At 42.9% G+C, this 26,841-nt stretch overlaps 1 protein-coding gene across 4 annotated transcripts in view; it reads left to right on the top strand.

The window, feature by feature from the left end:
* The window catches only part of Rnf157 (ring finger protein 157), a 69,078-nt gene that overhangs the window by 10,312 nt on the left and 31,925 nt on the right, over positions 1-26,841 (top strand). For all 4 annotated transcript variants that reach the window (XM_026404741.2, XM_026404742.2, XM_077801339.1 and 1 more), the window contains exon 2: positions 8,244-8,362. In XM_026404741.2, the coding sequence (XP_026260526.2) occupies positions 8,244-8,362 (119 nt within the window). The remainder of the gene's footprint in view (positions 1-8,243; positions 8,363-26,841) is intronic.

The raw sequence follows: 26,841 nt of genomic DNA, 5'->3' as shown, positions 1-26,841 counted from the left end.
GCCTCAGTCTCCCAAATTACTGAGAATACAGGCATGTGCCACCATGACCATCAAAAATGGCATTTTGAGGCTGGGTGTGGTGGAATACATCTGTAATCTCAGCTGGGAGGCTGAGGCAGGAGAATCCCCAGTTTGAAGGCAGCCAGCCTCAGTAGTTTAATGAGGCCCTAAGCAATTTAGTGAGAGCCTGTCTCTAAATAAAATATTAAAAGGGCTGGGGACATGGTTTAATGGTTAAGTGTCCCTGGGTTCAATCCCTGATACCAAAAAAAATAAAATAAAATTGGTGTCGGTGCTTGCTTCCCTGGAGTCTTTCTTTCTCTCTCTCTCTCTCTCTCTCTCTCTCTCTCTCTCTCTCTCTCTCTCTTTTTTAAGAGATATACCAGATTTTCAAGATTTTTTTAATGATTTTTTTTTTTAGTTGTAGTAGGACACAATACCTTTATTTTATTTATTTATGTTTATGTGGTGCTGAGGATCGAACCCAGGGCCTCGCACATGCTAGGCGAGTGCTCTACCGCTGAGCCACAACCCAGCCCTCAATATTTTTTTAAAAAACATTTATTCTTTAGTTGTAGGTGGACACAATACCTTTATTTAATTTTCATGTGGTGCTGAGGGTTGAACTCAGTGCCTCACACATGCTAGGCGGGCACTTTTCCTCTGAGCCACAACCCCAGCCCCTCAAGATTTTTTTTTTTTTAATTAAAAAGCAGTAGATATTCATTTTAAAACACTAAAACAATTCAGAGAGAAAAAAAGAATCACCATAAAATGTTTCCATACAGAGGCAACCACTGCTATCATTTTAGTGAAACTTCTTTTAGGAATCAATCCAAATATATACAAAAGACTTAAATTAGTGGATATTACTATACATGTTCTTTTTTAACATGCGTGTGTGTGTGTGTGTGTGTGTGTGTGTGTATTATTTTTTGTACCAGAGATTGGACTCAGGGGCACTAGACCCCCAATTGAGCCTTATCCTCAGCCCTATTTTGTTTTTTATTTAGAGACAGGGTCTCACTGAGTTGCGTAGCACCTCAATATTACTGAGGCTGGCTTCGAACTTGTGATTCACCTGTCTCAGCCTTCTGTCTCAGCTTTCCAAACTGATGGGATTATAGGCATGTGCCAGCTAACTTGTGTCTTCTGCTCAGTAAATGTTGGTATCTTTCCTTGTAAGTCTCTTGGTGCTGGGGATTTAGCCCAGGGGGGCTTTACCACTGAGCCACATCGCCAGTCCTTTTTTTATACTTGATTTAAGACAGGGCCTTGCTAACTGGCCCAGGCTGGCTTCCAATTTGTGATGCTCCCAGCTCTGCTCCTCAGTTGCTGGTATTAATAGTATGCGCTGTATTGACATTGTTGGCAGTTGCATGGCATTCTATTGACAGATTTATTAAAATAGGTTCCCTATCGATGGACATTTATTTGAGGTGTTTTTAGATGAGATCTTAAAACCTTGTGTGTGGTCAGACCCACCTGGTATCTTGGCAGAGTAAACTGTGCTCTTCCTCTCTTGGTCTGGAACTGTAGGAGCTTTGAGGGGCTCTGGAAGTTCTTGGTTTCAAAAACATCCAATTGATCTTTATAGTTTCTGTTATTGGCCTTCAGTCAGTATCGGGTTTTCTTATGCTACCAGTATACTCGTTTCCTTATGATGGCGCTGTGGAAAGCCATGCAGTAATTGTGAGTATGTTTAAAACACTGCATTTTCTAAAATTTTCACCTACATCCAGGGATCCTTTTCTTTTGTTTGTAAAAATATAAAAGGCAGTGTAGTCCATGTGTTTTTTGTTTCATTCCATAATTTATCCTGGAGAAGGACCCTAAATATTGAAATTACTCTTCTTCCACTAGACAAGTAAAGCAAAATATTTCAATTTAATGTGGAAAGCCAAGTTTCTTGAAGTAAAGGGTCTGATGTGTTCTTGTTGGCATCTTCAGGGAGGAAAAAACCTAGACTTCATCAGGTTGAACATCTTATCTAACGCACTGTTGCTTTTTTCCCTATTACAATACAGGAAAAGGAAAAAAAAAACAGATTCTGTGCATGCACTTGGCTTTTCTTCCACATATATATGAGATAATACCCATATTCATATTAAAATTATATAGCTGGATGCTGTGGTACACACCTGTATTCTCAGCAACTTGGGAGGCTGAGGCTACAGGTTTGCAAATTCAAGGCCAGCCTACGCAACTTAGTGAGACCCTATCTCAAATTAAAATACAAAAAGAGCTGGGGATGTAACTCAGTGGTTGAGCACCCTGGGTTCAATCCCAGTACCACCCCCCCCCAAACAAATAGACAAAGCAACAAAATGTGTATGGGAGTGTGCGTATGGAGGGGTGTTGGTTTTTACCCCTCCCTGCCCTCCTTGTTCTTTGCGTCTCTCTGATGGTCTAAGACAGGGGATTTGGAGCTGGTTGAAACCTGGCCTCTTTATGCTGCTGTTTCTTGGCCATGGGACTTTGCACAAGTCACTGAACTCTTTCCAACTGAAGAGTGGGCAAAAGTGTCATGTATCTCACAGGTGACATTTAAGAGGGATATTTTTGGTAAAGTCTTACAACTTCCTTTTCATACATGAAGATTACAGCTAAGATTCAAATGACAACAAAACAATCTGACTTGTGCCAAATTCCTCCTCCTTATAAGAGTTTGATTGAGGTGAAAGCCACATCACATAAAATTAATCATTTTAAAGTGAACAGTTCCATGGCATGCTGTACATTCTCAGGGTTGCCCAGCTACCATCTCTAGTCCAAACATTTCATCACCTCAAAAAGAACTCAGCTGCCCGTTAAGCAGTTCCTCTTTATTCTCCTGTGCTCCAGCCCCTGACCACCACCACCTTGCTCTCTTTCCATGGATTTACCAATTCTGGACATTTCAGACACATGTCATTAGGCACTGTGACCTTTTGTGTCTGGCCTCTGATTCAGGGTTTCCAAGGTCCTTCCATGCTGTCCTCCTTTTGACTGAGTGACAGTGCATTGTGTGGACATTCCATGCTTTGTATGGCCGCTCACCTGTTGACGGACACTTGGAGTATTTACACCTTTGGGCTATTGTGCATAGTGCTTTTATTCATGATATCATATGATTTCTGTGTCCTTTGTTTCCCTGTTTCTTTTTTGGTGGGGTGGGTACCAGGTATTGAACCCAGGAACCCTTAACCACAGAGTCACATCAAGAATCAATGAAAGAGCATGGACAATAGCTAGGACCGGGGAAAGTCCTGACTTTTCTGATTGTACACTGCAGACTATGTGGAAATAAAAGGTGATTAAGGAAAGGTTCCTGCTTTGAGTTGTAATATGTTCACTGAGGTACCTGGCCATTTGTCTTTTGGCGTGTTCCACATTCCATGTTTGCTGACTGACTCCCTGAACTGTCATTAAGCATGTTCTCTTCTATTTTCTGTAAGCTGGTGGTTGAATTCAGAACCTTGATCAAATTTGTTTTCTTCTTACAGCTTTAGAAGTGCATGTATATATATGTGTCTGGCAAAATGACTTTGTTGTATTCTTTACCACTAGGTCCATATCTGGTTGGACAGGGGCCGGCGATGCTTTGTTCAGTGTTGTAAAACCATGACATTTTTTCTTATTCCTCTTTGTTTTTTAGTTGGCGTATTACTGTAATGAGAAATAGTCCCTCTTCTGTTAGTTGGTTGCTCACCCAGAGGTACAGTTCACATAGGAAGAGTGGAGATAGATGTTTAATGCCTTCTCTTTACATACCAGTTTTCAAAATAGTCAGCCATCTCTATCCATGGGATCCCACCAACTGTGGACCTGGAACACATAGGAAAAAGGGCACTGAACATGTGCAAATTTTTCTTGTCATCATTCCCTAAAAATACAGTATGACACACGTATTGAGGTAGCATGCGCATTGTAGTTGGAATTAGAAGTAACTTAGGGATGATTTACAGTCTGTGGGAGGATGTGTGTAGGGTATGTGCAAATAATATGACAATTGTAGGCTGGATGTGATGGCACACACCTGTGATCCCAGTGAATCAGGAAGCTAGGGCAGGAGGATAGAAATTTTGAGGCCAGCCTCAGCAACATAGTGAGGCCCTTAGTATCTTAGTGAGACTCTGTCTCAAAAAACAAAAAGGGCTGGGTTATGGTACTCCTGGATTCGGTCCCCAGTACCAAAACAAACAGAGACATTTTATGTAAGGATCTTAAGCATTTGTAGATTTTGGTATCTACGGGAGGTTCTGGACCAATCCTGCACAAATACTGAGGAATGACTGTAATGAATTGGTTCACTAGCATTCTCCAGTGGTGACTCTTTCTTTTTCTTTATAGAAGTATTATGGGAATTGGGTTTTAGCTCAGTGGTTGAGCATTTGCCTGGCATGCAAGAGGCCCTGGTTTGATCCCCAGCCCAAAAATAACCCCAAAACCCCCACATCATTGTGGACTCATGGACTTATGCACATTAGCCATATTTCAGTCCTTGCTATTATTAACCTGAAAAGCTCAGATTAATATGTTCAGCCTTTGTCAGTGGGAACCTCTGCAAGTCAGTTCTTGGATCCTTTTGATGCGACTCTAGTGGGCTTTGGAGAGCTTCCTTGTTATCTGTACAGACAAGATGATCCAGGCCCAGGTTGTCTGTTTCCTGCCCCGAGCCTGGAATGTGGCCCCCACAGAGCCCTGGTTCCTGTTGATGGGAAATGACGTCTGGAGACCCATGTCTGGGTAAGAGAAGCCGTCACTGTCACTCAGAGGAGAGAGCCAGAAATGTTTGAGTTTTTATTGTTTTTCTTTTCTTTTTTCAGTACTGGGGATTAAACTCAGGGGCACTTTACCACTGAGCTATGTCCCCAGTCTTTTATATTTTTAATTTTGAGACAGGGTCTTACTAATTTGCTGATACCAGCCTTGAACTTGGAATCCTCCTACCTCAGCTTCCCGAGAAACAGGGATTGCAGGTGTGCGTTGCCAAGCCTGGATTTTGATATATATATATATATTTTTTTTTTTTTTTGAGAGAGAGAGAGAGAGAGAGAGGGAGAATTTTAATATTTATTTTTATTTTTTAGTTTTCGGTGGACACAACATCTTTGTTTGTATGTGGTGCTGAGGATCGAACCCAGGCCGCACGCATGCCAGGCGAGCGCCCTACCGCTTGAGCCACATCCCCAGCCCTGGATTTTGATATTTTTAATTCAAATTCAGGACTACATGTTTTTTCCCTAATAATTAAGCCACATCCCCAGCCGTTTTTATATCTTATTTAGAGACAGGGTCTCACTGAGTTGCTGAGGCTGGCTTTGAGTTTGTGATCCTCCTGAGCAGCTGGGATTAGGCATGTGCCAGTGTGCCCAGCTAGCTCTTAATCTTTTCGTGGGGGTAACAGGTATTGAACTCAGGGGCACTTAATCACTGAGCTACATCCCCAGCCCTATTTTGTATTTTATTTAGAGACAGGGTGTCACTGGGTTACTTAGTGCCACACTAAGCTTTTGCTGAGGCTGGCCTCTAACTTGCCATCTTCCTGCATCAGCCTCCTGAGCTGCTGGGATCACAGGTGTGTGCCACCATGCCCAGCCCTGTCCTATATCTTTCACATGACTGCTCACAGGTACTACAAACAGCAGTCTCATACTGAATTCAAGTTGGACAACATCAGACCCCGAACCTGCTTCTCTCCATTCCTTTTTATCCTCTGGGCAAGCCACCAAGTAAAATCTTTAACTTTTCTAATTTCACGTAGTGTATAATAAACATATAACCCCGTATGTAGGAAATATGTGTTAACTAAGGTTCAACAGCCAGTGGCTTGAATTATTTGAGAAGGCTACTTTCTGCTGAAGTCAGCAAGGCACCACCCCTCTGTATAAAGTATGCACTTGGAAAATACGGCCAGCAAGTGTGAGACATGAATAATTGATAAGTAAGCTTTCCTAATGAGGTATTACTACAGATGTTGCTCTTTGTGTTTTCAAGTGTGGATGGGTCACTTTCAAGAGTTCCTTAGTTGGTGGCTTTGATTTGGGCCACTATTGCTCAAAGAATGTTATTTCAAGGATCGCCTCACTTAGTGGAGAGTGAGCTTATCCACATTGTTTTGTTCCATAGGTATTTCTAGACTAAAAGCTTCCTTTAAAAATGAATGTTCATGGGGCTGGGGATACAGCTCAGTTGGTAGAGTGCTTGCCTCACATGCACAAGGCCCTGGGTTCAATCCCCAGCACCACAAAAACAAAACAAAACAGAGGAATGTTCATTTCTGCGTCCTGTTCAAGTTGTCTTCTGTCCACCTCCCTGTGGCTTTCCCACGGCTAGAGCCGGTACTTCATTTTTTCGGTTTGTTGTAAATCTTTAACATGATTTGCAGATGACTGAGGGAGTTAGAAGTCTCCTAGCTGTCTCACACGAACAAGCCTTTGTCCCTCCACAAGTTCTCATGGTTGGAGGGCTGGGTCTGTGAGAGCGGGTGAGGTTCACTGTTAGTCCTCCGATAGCTTCCTTTAGAAGGATTGGCGTTCTGGTCATGGAAATGTGGGGTGGGAGGCATCTGTGTGATCATCGGGGGGAAAGTGTATTCCCAGGTTGACTTGTCAGTGTATCTAGGCCTTCCTTGGTGACGTAGCAGTGCCATCACATGGTCCTGGTTCCCTGGTCTGTTTGGATGAGGCTGAGGGTAATTGTGACTCCTGACTCATGATTGCTTTGGGCTATTGTGTTACGTGGAAAATACCCTGTCCCCTGTCTGGTTAAGGAGCAGAGAGGGGCAGCCCACCTTGACTGCCGTAGCCCTGGCCCTCAGCCCTGTTAGTGAGTGTGAGGCTGAGAGGTATGCTGTTCCTTCCACAGCACCGACCTGGTGCTCATTAGACTCGGGTCTCTGTGATGTTCATAGGTAAGCTAGCAACAGCTGTGTTAGTTAAATTCATATTTTCCAGTGAAACTATCATATGTTCTACAGCAAGTTAAGGTATGAAGAGTCTTCATCACAAGGATGATGGAGGTATGGAATGGCAGGTGCTGAGACTTAAGCATGTGGATGTGAGCTGGCAAATGAAAACCTAGGCAGAGCTGATGTATGTGAACATGCTGGTACTCACGGTTAAGATTTCCAGAAACATGCAATAACTGCTTCAGGTTTAATGAAAAAAATTGGGGAAAGCCAGGCTTGATGGTGTACTCCTGTAATACCAGTGGCTCAGGAGGCTGAGGCAGGAGGATTGCAAGTTCGAGGCCTGCCTCAGCAACTTAGTAAGGCTGTAAGCAACTTAGCAAGATCCTGTCTCTCAATAAAAATGGCTGGGAACATGGCTCAGTGGTTAAGTATCCCTGGATTCAATCCCTGGTACCAAAATAAATAAGTAAATAAATAAAACAACAACAAAAAATATTAGGGAAAAATACACACATTTACCCACAGGCATTGTGGGGCCTTTTGGCCTTCATTTTATTTTATTTATTTATTTTTAATTTTTTTTTAGTCGTAGATGAACACAATGCCTTTCTTTATTTTTATGTGGTGCTGAGGATTGAACCCAGTGCCTCACATGTGCTAGGCAAGCACTCCACCACTGAGCCACAACCCCAGCCCTCTGGCCTTTATTTTAAACAGATCATTATTAAGACACAAGACTATTAAAAAGGAAACAGGGCTGGGGTTGTGGCTCAGTGCCAGAGCACTTGCCTCACAAATATGAGGCACCAGCTTCGATCCTCAGCACTACATAAAATAAGTAAATAAAATAAAGGTATTCTTTCCATCTGCAGCTAAAGAAATTAAAAAAAAAAAAAAGAAAACAATGATCTATTTTTTGTTTTCTTTATTTCTCCCTGCTGTGATTTTGCTTGCTTTTTTTTTTGCCACTGTCCCAAATCAGAAGTAAAACACTTTGGGTTAGAAATTGCTCTAATTATTTGTTGATAGTGTTAACATGTTGTTTTTGTTTTAGGGGATGGAACCCAGGGCCTTGTGCATGCCAGGCAAGCACTTGACCACATTCTAAATTATATTTTGAGAAAGTTTCTTGCTAAGTTGCTAAGGCTGACCTCTGACCAGCAATCCTCCTGCCTCAGCCTCCTGACTAGCTGGGGATTATAGGGTGTGCAGGTGGGGATTATAGTGGGAGTCTGTACTGTGCCTAGCTAACATCTTTTTAGTCAGCTTTTTTGCTGGATTCAGTGTGATTGCCATCTGCTTGTCTGAATTTTCCTTTTCTTTTTTTTTTCCTGTTTGTCCTTCTTAGGCAGCTATTTTGCCAGTCACTTCATCATGGGAGGAGAAAAATTTGACTCAACACATCCTGAAGGTTACCTGTTTGGCGAGAACAGCGACCTGAACTTCCTGGGGAATAGACCAGTTGCGGTAGGGCTATAATCTCTTTGCTTCCCGTGGGGCTCCAGTGGCCAGCAGCCATGTAGAAAGCAAGTTTGCAGTTGCTGGCTCAGCAGTTGGTGGCCTGGTGTGAGCTGAGGGGCCTTAGGAGCCAGCGGTGTTGGTGCTGGAGGAGACCTGGGGCAGGCTGGCCCTCTGGGCGAGGTCGGTGGAGTGGCCACATGAAGCTTTCCTTGGATTGGAGTTCTGCTCACCGGACACCTCCACTGGCCCTCCATTCTGGTTATCTGTCTCTTTCTCTGTTTTTGTCTGCCTCCCCCTTTAGGAAGTACCAACGAGTGCCAGATCTTGAGCAGAGCCTGGTACATCATGATAAGCCTTGCCAACGTTGTTGAATGAATGACTGAAAGTTTCCTTTGGTGCTGAATTGATGTTAGAATTTGTCTCTCAGTTGTTTGTTCAGATTATTTTGTGAACTTTATTTTTTAAAGTGATTCTCCTGCCTCAGCTTCCTGAAGATCTGGGACTGTAGGCGTGCACCACTGTGCTTGGCTCTGTAAACTTTCATCAAGCACCTTCTCATGCCCAGCTTGTGGGGCTTTATGACAGAGGCTGCTGTGTGGCTTTAAGTAGCTCCTGTACACTAAGAAAGGTCCTCGAGGCTTTCTGACAGTTTTCTACTCCCCATGAAGACTCACCAGTCAGAAGACTTCTAGCCACTTTGATTTCAAGAGTGAGAAATCCTAGGGTCCAAGAGATGAACACTGGTAGCAGCCAGCATTTAGGAAGTATGCACTGTGTTTGAGGCTGTGTTCCTAGTGTGGTTTTGTTTTGTTTTGGCACTGGGACTGAACACCAGGGGTACTTAACCACTGAACCATACCCCCAGCACTTTATTTTTATTTTGAGACAGGTCTTGTTAAGTTGCTCAGGATGGCCTTGAACTTGCAGTCCTAGTGCTTTAGCCTCCCTAGTTGCATGCCATCATGCCTGTCTGTTCCTAATGTTGGATACACATTTTTTTCTCAAAGTTGTATAACTAGGTTTTCCCCAAATCCACAGTCTTTCCACTGCCGCAGAATATTCTGCCTTTCTCAAGAAACCTCCAGCTTAGTAGGGCAGACAAAACATAAATAGGAAGAGTGGATAAGTGATGAGTACTGTAGGAATTGAGAAATGGAGAAAGAGAACCGCTAGGGCAGATTGCTTGGTGGTGTGTGAGGACATTGGACAGGTGGGGGGAGTTGAGTGGGGCTTTGAAGAATGGCTGCTTGACCAGGTGAGTGGGAAAGGAGCTTCCCAGGAGTGACACAGAGTACAAGTCTGAAAGCATTCATGGATTTGTAGGATCAACAGACATTTACTGAGCAATTACTGTGTTAGAACCTTGGTACTTGGGATTGAACCCAAGACTTTACACATGCTAGGCAAGTGCCCTACCAGTGAGCTGCATCCCCAGCCAGTGGTCTGTTCTGCCTTGGAACAAATAAGGAAACTAGTCTGGCCTGATGGCAAAACATGATTGAAAAGGTAGGTACGGACTCTGTTACCTTGAGAGGTTTTCACCCTCTCCTGTGGGACATGGGGAGTGTTTAAGACTTTTTGGCAGGTAAGTGACCTGGTGATGGTCTTCCAATTTGGGCTTTAATTACAAATTGTTTTTGTCATTGTTGGTTTTCTTTCTACTTGGGTTGACCTCTCTTCTAATTTAGTCTGGCAGTACTCTTCAAAATACCAAGTCCCTTCTGCTTCAAATCAAAGTTATGCCAACTAAAACTGATCCAATGTATGCTTTGATTTTGCTGCTTTCTTTCTTAGCAATTAGAATAGGAAGAATTTTCTTTTTTTCTGATAGAGCCAGATAAGGATTTTTTCTCAATTACAGGATTCTGTTCATGCTTAGAAAATGGCTCTTCCTTGGGCTGGGAGTGTAGCACAGTGGTGGAGCACTTGCCTAGCATGTGCGAAGCTCTGGGTTTGATCCTCAGCACCACACAAAAAGTATATAAATAAAATAAAGGTATTGTGTCTATCTACAACTAAAGATTGAAAGAAAGAAAAGGGTTCTTTCTTATATGGATTGACTTCTTCATCTATTTCTTTCTTTCCTCTGATGTCAGAATAGATTATATTTTTTAATATTTATTTTTTTAGTTATAGGTGGACACAATATCTTTATTTTATATTTATGTGGTGCTGAGGATTGAACCCAGTGCCCCACGCATGCTAGGCAAGCACGCTACCAGCCTAGATTATATGTTTTAAAAGGATTTTTTTTTTGCTTCTAGGTGATTCTAAAATAAGCAAATGCTTTTTTGGGTTCATTTTGAGGTTTATGCTGACTGACACATGTGCCTGAAGTGAGTCACCTGCTTACACCTCTGAGGAGGCCCAAGCTCTGCCTGAATTACTAGGGACTAGACTTGATCTTAAGTTTGAGGCTTTTTTCTAAGGGAGTATTGACATTGGTGTTTTTCTTGTTGTTTTAGGTAGTAATCATTAAGTGTGCTTAATGCTGTATGGAGCAAATTTTTGAAAAAACATACTATAATTTCACACTAGGAAAGAAAATCAAAGTATCTTCAAATAGCTATTCAGAAATATACAGAATAAATGTAGCATGCTTCTCTTTTCTTTCCCTACATGTTATTTAATAATAATAATGGCTAACATTTATTGAACACTTCCTAATTTTCCAGGCCTGGTTGTCCTAAGCACTTCTTATGTGTTACTTCATTATGTCCTCACAGCTAGTGAGGACGGTCTCACTGACAGGTGAAGAACTCAAGGCACAGAGAACTTTAATGAAGATTACCAAACCAGGTGTGATGGCGCATGCCTGTGACCTCCGTGACTGGGAGGCAAGACAGGAGGATCACACGTTCAAGGGTACTTTGGGCAACTTAGTTTAGTTTCAGTCTCAAAATAAAAAATAAAAAGGACTGGGGCTATAGCTCAGTAGTAGAGTACCCCTGATTTAGTACCCATTAGCAAAGAAAAACAAACAAAAAGATCACCAAGCCTGTAAGAGCTGAGTCAGGATGTAAACCTAGCAGCCTGGCTCTGGAGACTAAGCCGCTCGGTCGTTTCTGTAAGAAGGTCCAGTGTTTGGGGGATCTCTGCCCATGTCTTGTCTGTGAGTCCCTTTGTGTTGATCAGCTTGTGAGGTTGGGTAGAGATCTAAAAGTAGAACGGTGGATTGACATGCTCTCCTGGAGCATCCCCGCGAGGGTGCCCATGTGGTGTGTAATTCCATCTGCCAGCTGACCTCTGGGTTTTGCCATGACTGCTCTTCCCACTCGGTTAGGGAGCAGCCTAGAGACCTGAGGATTGACGGGAAGTCTTATTGCTGAAGAGCTGACTTCCACTGTCCAGTGGCAGAGCTGGGTGTCAGCAGCAAGCATCAGGTTGCACAGCAGAGAAGACAGCCTTTCAAAGTCATCCTGAACACGTCACGCGTGGCTCCTCTTTCCAGAGAAAATGAGAAATATGTTAATATGAATTGTCATATTAAAGTATAAATGCCTGGGCTGAGGTTGTGGCTCAGTGGTAGAGCACTTGTCTCACATGCGTGGAGCACTGGGTTGTATCATCAGCACCACATAAATAAATAAAATAAAGGTATTGTGTCTGTCTACAACTAAAACAATTTTTTAAAACATATATATATATATATATATATATATATATATATATATATATATATATGTCTTAGACTTCCAGGTTCCTGGGATTTGTGGTATTTCCTGTCATTTCCACATAGGGAGACTAAAATCGTGTCATTTGACTGAGCTATCACTTGGTCTGTTTCTGTTTGCTTATTTGTTATTGTTGTTGTTGTTGTTGGTGGTGGTGGTGGTGGTGCTAGGAATCAAATTCAGGACCTTTGTATATTTGTTTTGTTTGTAGTACTAAGAATTGAACCCAGGGTGTTCTCCACTGAGCTACATCCCCAGCGCTTTTTTTTTTTTTTTTTTAATTTTGAGGTTGGATCTCATTAAGTTGCTCAGGCTGACTTCAAACTTGCCGTTTTCCTGCCTCAGCCTCACAAGTAGTTGGGATGACACAGACCTGCACCAGAGCACCTCACTAAATCTGTAGTTTTTGCTGGAGCGCTGTGGCTCTACCACTTAGAATAACCTGTCAAAGCAAATTTATTATCAAGTCTTAAGGATCAAATTTAAAGAAATTAGAGAGTATGTGTATGCAGAGAGACAGTTGAAGAGAGTGGGAATCAAAATTTCAAGTTTTATTTATATCTTGCCATTAAACTCTCTGTAACCTCGGCAAGTTTATCACTCAGGCTCTCAAATTACCCACTTGCAAAATGGGGTTGATTATGACTTTGGAGGAATGTAGTGCTCAGGAGGTGCCTTGGGATTACTGGATGAAAAGCAGCCTGGGGCAGTGATACCTACAGTCGCCAACCTTTGAACTCAGTTGTGGGTGGAGGGAGTGCACACTGGGTTTTGTTTGCTTGTTTTGTTGTTGGTGGTGGTGGTGGTGGTGCTAGGAATCAAACTCAGGACCTGTGTGTGCTATGGAAGTGCTCTGCCACTGAGTTCCACTCCCTCCGTGTGCTGGGTTTTCAGTGCTGTCTTTTTTTTCTTTTTTCCCTCAGTATTGGGGATTTAACAGAGGGTTGCTTGACCACTGAGCCACATCCCCTGAAGTGCTGTCTTAGTAGGTGACTGGAACTTCTGGAGGTCTTTCATTCTGGTCCTTGTATGCTGGAACTAAGGCCTCTGGGAATCAGTAATAAAATGTTAATTAAAGACTGTTCCATTCCTGCCTCAGTGTAGGGATTGCCGCTTTGCCCCCTTATTGAGTTACATCTTGTTTTGTTGAGATAATCACTGAAGCTCTGAGTTATTTGGAGCTTTAGTGACTTTGGATTGTCAAAGTGTGAAGCAATGCCTTAATTCTACCTGCCGTTGTAGCTAGGAGTTCACACTTTTCCTTTCATGTCAAGGGAAGCCCTTGAGTTGTGGTCTCCTTCCCAGCAGCTCATGACATCCTGGGTGCTCCACACCATCCTAGGTGCTCCATGCCATCCTGGGTGCTCCTTAACATCCTGGGTGCTCCTCACCATCCTGGGTGCTCCTCTACTGGCCACTGGTGTGCTCCCTCCCCACACCCTGCTGCAGACATGGAGGGCTGAGGGCACTGGTAAGAACCCAGATACACATGGTGTGCTTTTCTCCTGTCTGCAAAAGGAATACCAAAAAGCTGCACTAAATCCAGTTTCTGTAAATAGACCACTTGTATTTATGTGTGCACGAAGAAAAAGGGATTGGTTTGGTTTTTCAGTGCTGGCATGGAGCCCTATGTCCCTGCACATGCTAGGCAAGTGCTCTACCTCTGAGCTCAAGAGCAATCTTTTGTGTGTATGTGTTACCGGAACTTGAACCCAAGGGACATTGTACCACTGAGCTACATCCCCAGTCCTTTTAACTTTTTTTTTTTCTTTTTAATTTTGAGACAGGATCTCTCAGGTTGCTCAGGTGACTTTGAACTTCTGATCCCAGCCGCTGGAGCTGTTGGGAACACAGGTGTGACTACACACCCCTCATTTTGCCTTTCTTCTTCTTATTTTTTTTTAAGGTTTTTTTTTTGTTGTTGTTGTTGTTGTTGATAGATCTTTATTTTGTTTATTTATATGCGGTGCTGAGAATCAAACCCAGTCCCTCACACGTGCCAGGCAAGTGTGCTACTGCTGAGCCACAACCCCAGCCCCCATTTTGCCCTTCTTTCTCTGACAGTGGAGAAGGTCACAGTCACAGGCATCTTTGCCACTGATTAGCTTTGAGCATCAATTTCCTCAGTTACAAAGGTACCTTTCTTGTAGGAATATTTTAAGAACTCAAATATTGATAACTATTATGATCTAATTAATGTTTTAGAAAGTTAACTCTAAAAATTACCTCACAGTATAGAGAATGAATAAAAAAGACAGGAAATAAAGAGACCAGTTAGGAAGTAATTTATTTTGGCGAAGGAAGAAAAGACTTGACAGGCCCGAACTCCTGGGTAACAACATTGGCCTGGCCTGGGTCAGACTGGGGCGTGGGGCAGTGAGCCTTGAGGGAAGGGCATGGTGGGTGAGCCCGGGAGGATTCCCTCTGGGAGGCACCGTCCAGCCCTAGCCGGCTTGTTCCCTCTGGGGATCCTTTGTGCCCTGACCTGGGCGCCAGCTTCTGGGGCTCACAGTCCCAGAACCCTGAGGCTGCCTGCCCTGTGGCCTGAAGCCCTGGCCGGTGGGTCGGTGGCCCCTTCCTTTGCGGTTGGTGAGGGAGAGACTGTCTTTTCTGCTTCCTCCTTCCTGTGTAGGCAGGCTGCAGTTGTTTCTGCCACGTGCTTTGGTTTTGCTGTGCACCCCCTTTGGCCCAGCTGTTTTACTTCTCTGAGTCTTCTATAGAAATACTTTAAAGAGTATGAAGTAATTCCTATTTACAATATGTATTGTGGCATTACTTGTAGTAGTGAAAAACTACAAGGTATCTATATGACCATTATAGAGGAAAGGTCAAGAAATTATAATGCATCCATGTTATGAACCAAAATGAGATGGGTCTGTGTCCCTTGAGATAAAGTGTGCCCATAACATCATTTACTGAGAAAAGCAAGTTGTAGTGCATGATGAAGAGTCTGATTCCATTTCTTATAAAATAACAATATATGAATATATGCATTTATTTATATACAGAGAGATTTATATTTATAGTTATATAAAATACATGCAAGAATAGTGCATTTTAAACTGTTATAAAGCAGGAATATGGAGCACCTCAGGGAGCGGGTATTTGCTTTTTTTAATTATCTTTTTTTGGTCGTAGATGGACACAATGCCTTTATTTTATTTATTTTCATGCAGTGCTGAGGATTGAACCCAGTGCCTTGCCTGAGTCGGGCAATCACTCACCGCTGAGCCCAGCCCCAGCCCGGTTATTTCCTTCTTAAGTTCACATTTTTCAGTGTTATTCAAATTTTCTCCAGTAAGCATGTTTTTATTTTTAAATAAAAGCATTTCAATTTTCTTTAAAAATAGAGATGGGATATTTCTGAATGGAGGAAGGAAATAGGTCTAAGAGAATATGTAGAAGTAGGAAAATTAAGGAAGTTCACAAAGTAATAGTTTTAATTTTTTAGTGATCTACAGGAAAGGTGGGGTCTGCTGAGTCAGGTTGGGTACATACCAGGAAGTTGTTTGGGGACTTGTGGAAAATGAGGTAAGCCAGGAAAAGGAGAGGGGCCTGGAGCTTCATCTTGGCACTGAGGCACACTGGTCCGCCTTTAGAAACCCTGGATTCAGTATGGATGTGATTTGCTTTTAACCACCAGAAAGTAAGAGGAAACCCAGCCTAGAGAAGAACTGAGCTAGGGAATAAATTCACACTTTGTAAATGGCTTAGAGCTTTACAGAGAATGTCACTTGGACTTTTTAAAAATAGCATGCTTGACCTGGCATAGTAACGTACGCTGGTAATCCCCGCTACTTGGGAGGCTGAGGCAGGAGGATCATAAGTTTGTGGCTAACCTCAGCAGCTTAGTGAGACCCTATCCCAAAATAAAAAAATGAAAAGGCCTGGGGATGTAGCTCAGTGGAACAGCACCCCTGGGTTCAGTCCCTGATACCAAAATAATAGCTTCATTGAGAGACTCTTTTTGGGTTTCTCATAGTAGAGTTACCATCTTTCCCTTGGTAGTTAAGTATCTTAGAGAAAGATACTTTGAAACTTTTGCCTGGATTTTTTTTTTTTTTTAATGCATGAAAACAAGTTTCGCCTTGCTGAGGGGGCTAAGGCTGGTGAAGTAGGACTTGCATGTATTTGAGAAGTTGGACAGTGGTCATGATTTTACCTGATTGGTATAGAGACTTCAGGGTTTACTCTCGTGGATTAAAGTGATAGAAAGGGGTTGCATTGTAATCTGAATTTATGAAAGGAAGCAAGTTCTGGGGATGATTGGAGAGCAGGGTGTTTTTAGTAGCTGTAAACCTAGTTGGGTTGCTTCTTGTGTGTAAAAACTTCAAAACCAATTTTAATTATAAACAGTGTACTCACAGGAAGAAGAGAATGGGAGGAGGAAATCGCTTGTTTTGTTGTTGGGTTTTGTTTTATTTTGTGGTGCTGGATATTGAACATGGGGACTGTGGCATGTTAGGCAAATACTCTGCCACTGCGCGACAGCACCAGTCTCACTGTTCTTAATTTGGCTTCTGCGGTAGCTGAGAAGATCGTTTTTCTTTCGTAATCATTAGACTGTGCCTACTTTTGATCTTTTCCCCTCACTGTTATCAAATTGATTATCTTATTCATCCATTCATGTAACATTCTGTTGAACACCTCTGGGCTCCAAGCTACTGTTAGATACCAGAGATATACAAAAAAGATAAAATGCAGTTCCTGCCACAAGGAGCTTATCCTAAAACTAGGAACAGTGAACACCCTGGAGGAGTGCTGCGCAGAGGCACCAAGACCCAACCAGGTGAGGCTCTGCTGTCCCAGAGGACCCATGGCCTGGGTGCAGGGCCCAGTGGGTAGGAAGTGACAAGGCTGTCCAGCCAGGCATGCACAAGGGCCAGGTACACCCTTCTGTGAGTTCTGTTTGGTCCTCTTTCTTCAGTTTTGCCACAGGTCACTGGCAGGACCAGAGCATCTTAGCTTAAGAAATATTAAGTACTAGATAAACTTAATAAATATTGCTCCACAAACTCAATCAAAAAACACTTGGGGGCTCAGTGGCAGAGCGCTTGCCTAGCACATGTGAGGCACTGGGTTCAAACCTCAGCACCACATAAAAATGAAATAAAGATATTGTGTCTACCTACAACTAAAAAATAAATATTAAAAAAAAAACCACTTGGTGGCCTGTGTTTTTCAGTATTCTGTGAGTGTTAATTTTGCTAGTCTCCCCTTAAGTCTGTGAGGCAAGTCCTGGAATTCTAGCCAGTCACCACGGGGCATGTGCTGTACTGTGCCGAGGATCTAGTGTTCACGTGTTCATTCCACCAGGACCTGCCTCTGCCTTCCACCTGCGCAGGAGCAATTCCTCAGGATGGTACAGAGATGACTCCCTCCAACATAGATTTGACCCTCCAGTTATCATCTCAAAGAGTAGATCAGACACACACACACACACACACACACACACACACACACACACATACACCTGTGATGCAAAGGGAGAAGTGGAAAATAAGTGTGGATCTGGGCTTACAGAAGTGTGCAGAAAGGAACTTGGTAAGTTCCACTGACTTGAAAAATGCCTCTATCTGCTTGAACTTTTGATTTGTTTAATGCACAGAGAACTGCTGTGGTATTCATCAGATGAACTCTAAAGCATCTGGGTTGTAGGAATTTCCTCGAAATTTCTTTGAAACATACTGAAACCCAGGGTACACTCTCACCTCTGTTTCCTGTTGTCATTGTACGCCCCATCTTACGGGAAACTATACTTAGTGGTGTTGCATTTCAAAGAAAAATTTGGTTAACTTTTTCAGTTTGTAAAGAAAAACACAGTGGCCTTAAATTCTAATGAAACAGTTCTACCAAAGTCTGTAAAAGCCAAGACTTGCAGGTCAGATAGCGTAACAATTGGCTACATCAAGAGCATCCCCGAGTGGCACACTTGCTCGTCGCCTGATGTCGTCTCACCAGGCCTTGATCAAGTAAAACAGTAGCTCTAACTACTGCAGGAAGCAACCAGACCTGCTTATCTTTAGCAGGTAGCACTGATAAACGTGTGAAGGTGTGCTGAAGGTCGGTATGGTTACACTGTAGAGAGTATCCTGAGCCACATTTTCCACTTGCTGAAATTTTTAGTGCTGATAACATGGGAGGTTTAGGTTCTCTGCTAATACACATGTTAAAATATTTTTAAGAGAGGGAGAGCAAGCAATCAACCTAGGCACTCAATAGAAGTAACATGCCAGCAGGCAGCACTCTCAGCTGACAGGGCTGTCACACCCTGTGGCACCTCTGTGCTGGTCTCTGATGCCCGCTGGCTGTCCCTCTTCAGGGCTGGACACTTCCCTCAGTCTACCTATGCCCATGACCCCGGCCCCAGCAAGGCCTCCTGCCTGGGCAGAGGCTGGGATTTGTGCCTCCCCCAGGCCGGGGTTGTGCATGTCTGTGCTTGTGCCCACCTCCACAAATGCGAAGCAGCCGATTGACCCTGCCAGAAGTCAGTCCCAGCTAAAGAGGACCCCAGCCCTTCCCCTTCGTCCCCTTCCCCTTTGCCCTCCTGTAACTTTTGAATTCTGGAACTGACTTCTCTTTATACACTATTAACCCAGCATCACAGAACCTTGGTAAGAATGGCCAGGCTGAGAGCTACAAGCTCAGAACCTGGACTGCTGGCCTGCTGACCATCTTGCTTGTTTAAATCTGAAATGTGTCATGTTTTAGTCTCAGAAAGCTTATGGCTAAGGATAAGGTGCCTATTTATTCTCAATGAATTAAAATCACTCTGATAAGACCTGAAAGATGATCATAAGTCCAGGGACTTTTTTTTTTTTTTTGGTACTGGACTGAACCTAGCGGTATTAAACACTGAGCCACATCCCCAGCCCTTTCTGTTTTTTATTTTGAGACAGGGTCTTGCTAAATTGCCCAGGCTGGCCTCAAACTTGTGATCTTCCTACCTCAGCCTCCCAAGTCTCTGGGATTGCAGGGGTGTGTCCAGGGTGTTAGTGGGAATCAGTAACAATAGGCAGAACCATAAAGAGAAGGTTGCTGAGGATGGGAGAATGGGAGGCGTTGAAGGATGGGGCTCCAGGAGTAGAGATTCACAAGAACCGCATGAGGGAGGGCATAGGTGACAGGCACAGAGAGATGCAGAGCTCAGGAAGGAGGCTGTGGGAGGGGTAAGGTAGGACACAGGATGAGGGGAAAGCCGGTGCCCTGATGGTCCTCGCAGCTGCACGCTGAACATGATGTCTTGTGGGTGTTTGCATTTTGTCTCTGAGTCTCACTGTCTTCAACCCAACAATTCTAGGCACTGGATTTTGTATATACAGTATGTAAATGAACTTTAAACTTACAAGCCAAAAAAATCAGTTCAATTGTTTCATCTAATCGCAGCTATCCACTGCTGATGAGGGGTGATTGAAGAATCATCAAAGCTTTCAGAACTTTTAGAAGCTTAGCAGGACAAAATGGAGCCCCTGCCACCTTGTAAATTAGCACAGAATGAATTTTTCCTTCAGGGTTTCCACAGGTCTTTGTATTAATAACATAGAAATTAAAACTATCAAGTCATATGCTGTGGCTTTTTATTTTATAATTTGTTCTAATTAAATAAGGCTTCCATATTTTAGGATGATGTATGGACAAAAATAAAATGTTTTTAGGGTTACTGATTGAGTTGAGGGTTTCTTCCTAAGGTTATATCTGTAAATATATAGTGTCCAAAGTCCAATCTCTGGATTCCGTATGATTGGCTAATAAACTATTTCTGTATTTCATATTACACTCTTTATCTCAAGCCAGAGCTGAGACTTATAACCTAGTAGACTTCAGAGAAGATTTTCCTTCCAGGAACAAGGGAAGGAAACTTGACAACTCCTGTAATTAATCCTGGATCTTACATAGATGGTTTTAGAGTCAGTATATTTCGTTAGGACATACAATGACAGCTTGGAGGTTTTCAACTTGAAGACCAGTTTATAGGTTTATTTGTTTTTATGGAACTGAGGATTGAACCCAGGGCCTCATGCATGCCAGACAAGCTCTCTACCACTGAGCTACATCTCCAGCCCCAGTTTTTACTTTTTGTGTTTGAAATGGGAGGTGGGGAAGATTTTGGTCCTCTTGCCCTTGTCAGTAATTGGGCAAGAGGAAATACCTCTGTGTGTGTGTGTGTGTGTGTGTGTGTGTGTGTGTATATATATATATATAGATAGATAGATGGACACAACACAATGCCTTTATTTTTATGTGGTGCTGAGCATCGAACCTGGGTCCCGCCCGTGATAGGCGAGTGCTCTATCGCTGAGCTGCAATCCCAGCCCACCTCTATTTTAAAATACCTGGAAAACCAACATTGGAGGCATTAGAACATTCTAATGCTTTTTTTTGGGGGGGGGGGGGAAGTTTTATATACATATAAATTTATGATGTCATGTATTTTTAAATATCTGTTTCAGCTGATACTGGTGCCTGCCTCTCCAAACAACGTTTAAAAACAGTATCAGGCATCTCAATATCTCTTGCTTGAAAGTTGATTCTTATTTGTGAACTGGGCTAGAGAAAGGGCTGGTCTGAAAGGGATGGTTCTGATCATTTGTCGTTATTTGTCAGTTGCTGCGGGGAAGAGATGGCCATGGGGCTTTACTGAAAGCTCTGCTCTTCCATTACCTGCATCTGAGATGAGCTGGTCCTTCGCCTCTGAAAGCAGGTGTCTTCAGGAGCATAGTGTGATTTCTGAAGCACACTGTGGCGGTCGGAGGGTGAAAAGGGGAGCCATCCTGCCACAGGGCCTAGAAGGCAAGTAGGTTTCATTTGTCATCTAAGTAGCGCACAAGCTGTGTACTTGTGCTTGGTATCAGAGTGGTGCTGAGCGTCTCAGTACTCCCAAGCCATGAGTTGAGACCCAGACCCTAAGAAGAGAGAGAAAATGGGTCTGTGATGGTCACTAGCCAAGATCTGTATAGTTTTATGATGTGTGTTTTGCTCTGAGGTAGATTGTGGGCACTCTTGTCCTATTAGGATGAACAAAGAGAATTGCTTGATTGGGCAATTGCTTAAGGTAATTACTTAATATTTTGGAAAAGGTCAACATTAAGTGTGATGTCACATAGCCATGACATTGCTCTTGTATACTTCCTGCCAGGAGACCTTGCAAAATATTTGAGAGACTATAAATAGACAGCTTTCCTGGATGGATTTCTTTGATAGCCAAGTCTGAATACAAAGCGTATTTGTGTTCAAGGTCATCTTGTGACACCCTCTTGGTGTCTCTTTCACGTCTTTGACTTGAGTGAAAAGAATGTCTTACATCTTCTCAGCTTTAAGCTTACCAGTCCCACTGAACTGTGATTGACTTCCCATCAGGACAGAAAATGAGTGCCAAAGGGATTGCTTCAGCTAATACACAGACCATGTCATTCTGGTCCACCTCAGGCTCCTCAGACTGTCTCAGTGCTGCAGCTGGCTGAACAGGCAAATTTGTATGCAGTTCACAGCTTTCAAGCAGAGACTCACTGGTCTGCCCTGACACAGACCTGAGAAAATGTTCTAAACATCACCAGTCTAAAAATAGCCACTGGTAAGCTCTGGACACACTAATATGGTGAGAGAGGAGAAGTAGAGGGAACAGAGCAGTAACCAAGCATCAAATAGGAATGAAACAGTATTTAAATGTAAAAACCCTAAAAACTATTTTTAAAAGGGTGTAAGTAACCAAGTGTGGTGGTGCATGCCTTCAATCCCAGTGTCTTGTGACGCTGAGGCAGGAAGATTGGAAGTTCAAAGCCAGCCTCAGCAACTTGGTGAGGCCCTAAGCAACTTAACGAGACCCTGTTTCTAAATAAAATATGAAAAAGAGGATGTGTCTCAGTGGTTAAATGCCTCTGGGTTCAATCCCTGGTACAAAAAAAGAAGAAAGAAGAAAGAAAGAAAGGTGTATGTAGTGCCATAATGAGTTATTATTATCCCTTTGATGTTGATTTCCATAGTAACCATTATTTAATTTTTTGGCACAAATTATTACATTATTTCTAGAGTTACCCATCGTACTAATTTTTAATATTTATTTTTTAGTTTTTAGGTGAACACAATATCTTTATTTTGTTTCTATGTGGTGCTGAGAAACGAACTCAGTGCCTCGTGCATGCTAGGCAAGTGCACTACCACTTGAGCTACATCCCCAGCCCCTGTGCTAATTATTTTTAATAATGCTGCCCAGTGCATGAAATGAATACTTTCTACTTTAATTACAAGTTGTCTAAAATGATTTTCTTTCCCTCTGGGAGCAGATTTTGGGCATTTTGTTCTTTTATTTTAGCCTAAGTAAAGAATGAATGAATGAATGAATGGCAGAGAAGGGAAAGTTCTTCCTGTAGAATCACAATTACAGGAAAGATGGAAATAGAAAGTCACCAGTAGACAAACACCTCATTAATCATTGTTATAGGCAAGAATTGTCAATGAATGATAAATTCACTTGTGCCCAGTTGGCCCAAGTATGCTGATGAACTGGGCATGGTGGTACATCTCTGTAATCTTTTTTTTTTAACATTTAATATAATCTTTTTTATATTTATTTTTCAGTTTTTTTTTTTGGTGGACACAACATCTTTATTACATTTTTATGTGGTGCTGAGGATCGAACCCAGCACCCCGCGCATGCCAGGCGAGCGCGTTACCGCTTGAGCCACATCCCTAGCCCCACATCTCTGTAATCTTAGCAACTCTGGAGGCTGAGGCAGGAGGATCACAAGTCTGATGCCACTTTGGCAAACAACAATTATAACCACAGTTTAAAAGGGCTGGGATGTAATGGTTGAATGCCCCTGGGTTTGATCCCCAGTACCACAAAAAATATAAAAATACAAGTATGCTAGAAAATATTTGCATAGTCTCAAAATTTCTTCCTATAAGACACTTATTAATTATAGAATGCAAAATACTAAGTTTCTGGCCCTCACCATCTTAACCAGGTGGTCAAAGTTCCTGGAATGGTGAAGAAAGCACCCGACTAGTGGGATTCTTGCCAAACATGCGTGAGCTGGTCTATTGTGTGAGAACATCAGGCAAATCTAGAATGAGAGAGATTCCACAAAACAGCTGCTCAACATATCAAGATTATTTCAAACAAACAGTAAAACTGTCACTGACTGGAAGAGACCGTAAAAAGACATGGCAATTAATGTATTGTGCAGATTTATTAAACAAGAAGTTCGGAAGTTGATTGGAAAAGATCACCTTAAGAAGATAAAGAGAAAGCTTTTAATATTTCAGCCTCCCAGGTGGCTGGGACTACAAGTGTACACCAAAATGAGTACTAGCACATTGTTATTGTTGTTGTTTTAATTTTTTGTAGTTATAGATGGACAGAATACCTTTATTTGTATATTTTTATGTGGTGCTGAGGATCGAACCCAGTGCCTCACATATGCTAGGTAAGCGCTCTACCACTGAGCCACAACCCCAGCCCCAAAATTATGTACTTTTTAAGAAGATTTTTATTGGCAATGGAGTACAGTACGCTTATATCTTATGCAACATGAGAATATTTTCTTTTTTAATTATCTTTTTAGTTGTAGGTGGACATGATACCTTTATTTTATTTATATGGTGCTGAGGATGGAACCCAGGGCTTCACATACGCGAGACGAGCATTCTATCACTGAGCCCCAGCCCATGAGCATATTTTCTATGACAAACATGTGAGTACAAATTTAGGGATATGTGAAATCAGTGCAGTAAAAATCTTGAGAACATATGGTTGACATTTCCATACACACATATTTGTTCAGTGTGTGCCTCATCTGCACTCCTCCCTTCAGAGGGTTCAGACTGGCAGTCCCATCTTTGGACACCAGATGGCGCTCTGCCAAAGGGAGGGAGGTGCTACTTAAAAGGAAGTAGGATCTCCAGGATAGATGGCCAGAGGAGCTGGCTTAGCAGACACAGCCTGATGGGCAGACCCCGGGGGCTCACTTGACCAAGTCTTCTGGTTGAGCCAGGACTATGCTTCTAAGGTATTTGGGGTAATGAAATACCCCAAATGCCTTAGAAGGTATCTCACAGGCAGAAGGATTTTGTCATGCTGTTCTTTAAGAAAGCCTTTCTCTGTGTAGAACTCAGATGCTCCTGTTAAAATTTTTAAAAAGTGTGGCAAGAGCTGTGCTTCTGTGTGCAATGCTGTCTAAGTGTGAGGATGTAGTCAGGAGCTTTGACGAGCTTCCAGAGCCCAAACAGCAAGTGGCATTGTGCAGTGATGACACAACTTACGTACTCCCTGCACCCTCCTCAGGTTCCTAGGGCGGGGTGGCCAAGGCAGCCTGCAGATGTTTCCTGCAGAACTCAGGCAGCTGCAGGAGTCAGAGCAAGACTATTGCAGTCAGACGCACCTGGATTGAGATCATGGTTCTGCTGCTCATTAGCCCTGAGGCTTGGACAATTACACAGATCTTTGGATTCTGCTTCTTTACCTGCAAAATGGCCAACTTCCTCCTATGTCTTTCTGCAGAGGCTTACAGCTGGTGGGATATCTCTTCATGTTAAGAGCAAAGTAAGAGTGTATCTTGCCAGGTACAGTTGCACCTGTAATCCTAGCAGCTCAGGAGGCTGAAGCAGGAGGATCACAAGTTCAAAGCCAGCCTCAGCAATTTAGCAAGGCCCTAAGTAACTCAATGAAACCCTGCTTATAAATAAAATATTAAAAAGGGTTGAGGATGTAGCTCACTGGTTAAGCACCCCAGGTTCAATCCCTGGTACCAAAAATTTTAAAAAAAGAGTATATCTGCCATGAGACTTCATGGCAGATGTGGTTGTACGATAATGTGGAAATGAATGTCCTTAATGCCATTGTACCATGTGCTTGAAAATAATGAGATGGTGGGTTTCATGTCTTGTGTGTTTACTGCGATTTAAAGTAAGATAGGGCATGGCTAAGGGACTTTAGAGTGATGCCTGGCCCTTCATGGCTGCTCAGTTAAGTGTTTCCTCATGTTCATTCTTTGTTTTTGTGGCATGTGCAAGTTACTCAAATTTTACCCCATTAAGAGGGTTTTCATTTGCTGGAATTTTCTGATTAAATGAATAGATTAGGGGCATCTGGGTCTCACTTCTCTGTTACCTATAAGGTTTGGCTCACAAATTCCTGAAGAGACTAAATTTCATTATTTTTTCATTAATCTTTTTTAATGTTTTTTAGTTATAGATGGATACAATATCTTTATTTTGTTTATTTGTTTCTATGTGGTGCTGAGGATCGAACCCAGTGCCTCACATGTGCGAGGCAATCACTCTGCCACTGAGCCCCAGCCCCTCATTAATCTTAATATGAAACCTGTTTTCATTATGAAAAACCTCATTTAGGGATTCTTCAAAAGTCTGTTAAGAGTTTACTTATTCTGGGTGTGGTGGTGCATGCCTATAATCCCAGCAACTTGGGAGGCTGAGGCAAGAGGGTGGAAAGTTTAAGAATAGCCTGGACCCCGTCTTGAAATAAGAAATAAAAAGGACTGGGGCCAGGTGCTGTGGCACACACCTGTAATCCCAGTGGCTCAGGAGGCTGAGACAGGAGGATCATGAGTTCAAAGCCAGCCTCAGCAATGGCAAGGCGCTAAGCAACTCAGTGAGACCCTGTCTCTAAATAAAATACAAAATAGGGCTATAGAAGTGGCTTAGTGGTCGAGTGCCCCTGAGTTCAATCCCCAGAACAACCTCCCACCCCTTCCAAAAAAAAAACAGGAAAGTAATCGCAGCCCTGGACGTAGACTGAGGAGAGCATTACTTCAGGAATGTTCTGGACCTAGATGGGTTCTGAGCTTCGACCTCCTCAGTCCCAAGAAGGCAGCGTCGGCTTCTTTTTACCCTTACGTGCTAGTGTAAGAATGGAGACTCTGGGTTTCAGTGGAAGTAGGATGCTTCTTTTGCCGTAAGTATAGCAAAAGAACAATGGTGTATTTGTTAAGGGAATACTGGAGACAAGCAAAAAAGCTTCACCAGTTGTTTTTGTTTGTTTGGTGCTGTGCTTGGAACCCCGGCCTCCTGCATGCCATGCAAGGTCTCTAGCACTGAGCTGCACCCCAACCCTGGTCAATTTTAAAAGGAAGATGACTGAGAAGCAAAGAGAATAATGGTGGCTTGAATTGGAAGAGAGGAAGGGGAGATGACTTTAATAGCAGAAAAACATTTCCTTCGGTTCACCTCTGATTCTTCCGTTCCTCTACTCTGTCAAATTCCATTTATCCTTCAAGACCCCAGTTTAGAGCCAGGAGCAGTGGTGCATACTTGCAAGTCCAGAGACCAGGAGGCTGAGGCGGAGGATCCCCAGCTTGAGGCCAGCCTCAACAACTAGCAAAAACCTGTCTCAAAAACAAAAAAGGGTTGGTGATATAGCTTAGTGGTAGAATGTCCCTGGGTTCAAGCTCCAATACTGCCCCCCCCCAAAAAAAAAGTCCAAATCAAATACCATCTCCTCCAAGATGCCTTCCAGGATATCTGGCCAGAGAGATTGCTTCCTTAATTTTTGCCTCTTCTGTAACATTTTTCAGATACTGCCGTTCCTCGTGTAGCTATATCATCTGCCTTTGAATGAAACTTCTAGAAAGCTGTTAACCTTTTCCGCTTTGAGTCTCTCCTTACAGTTTATACTGATGTCATGTGTAAATGAAAGGCCTCCAAAGCTTAGCAGCTGGTAGTAGGAGCCCATGGACAAGATGAGGTTCTCCTGAGCAGGTTTCCATCTGTTTCCTTGTATGTCTGTATGGGGGAGCTCAACTGTAGGGATGGATTGATTAGCAGTCGGTCCTGTTGACCCCTGTCCTTGGATAA

This window comes from Urocitellus parryii, chromosome 7, assembly GCF_045843805.1.
Source record: "Urocitellus parryii isolate mUroPar1 chromosome 7, mUroPar1.hap1, whole genome shotgun sequence".
NCBI lineage: Eukaryota > Metazoa > Chordata > Mammalia > Rodentia > Sciuridae > Urocitellus > Urocitellus parryii.
The sequence above is the reverse complement of the archived record's forward strand: the minus strand, read 5'-3'. Positions and strand labels throughout refer to the sequence as shown.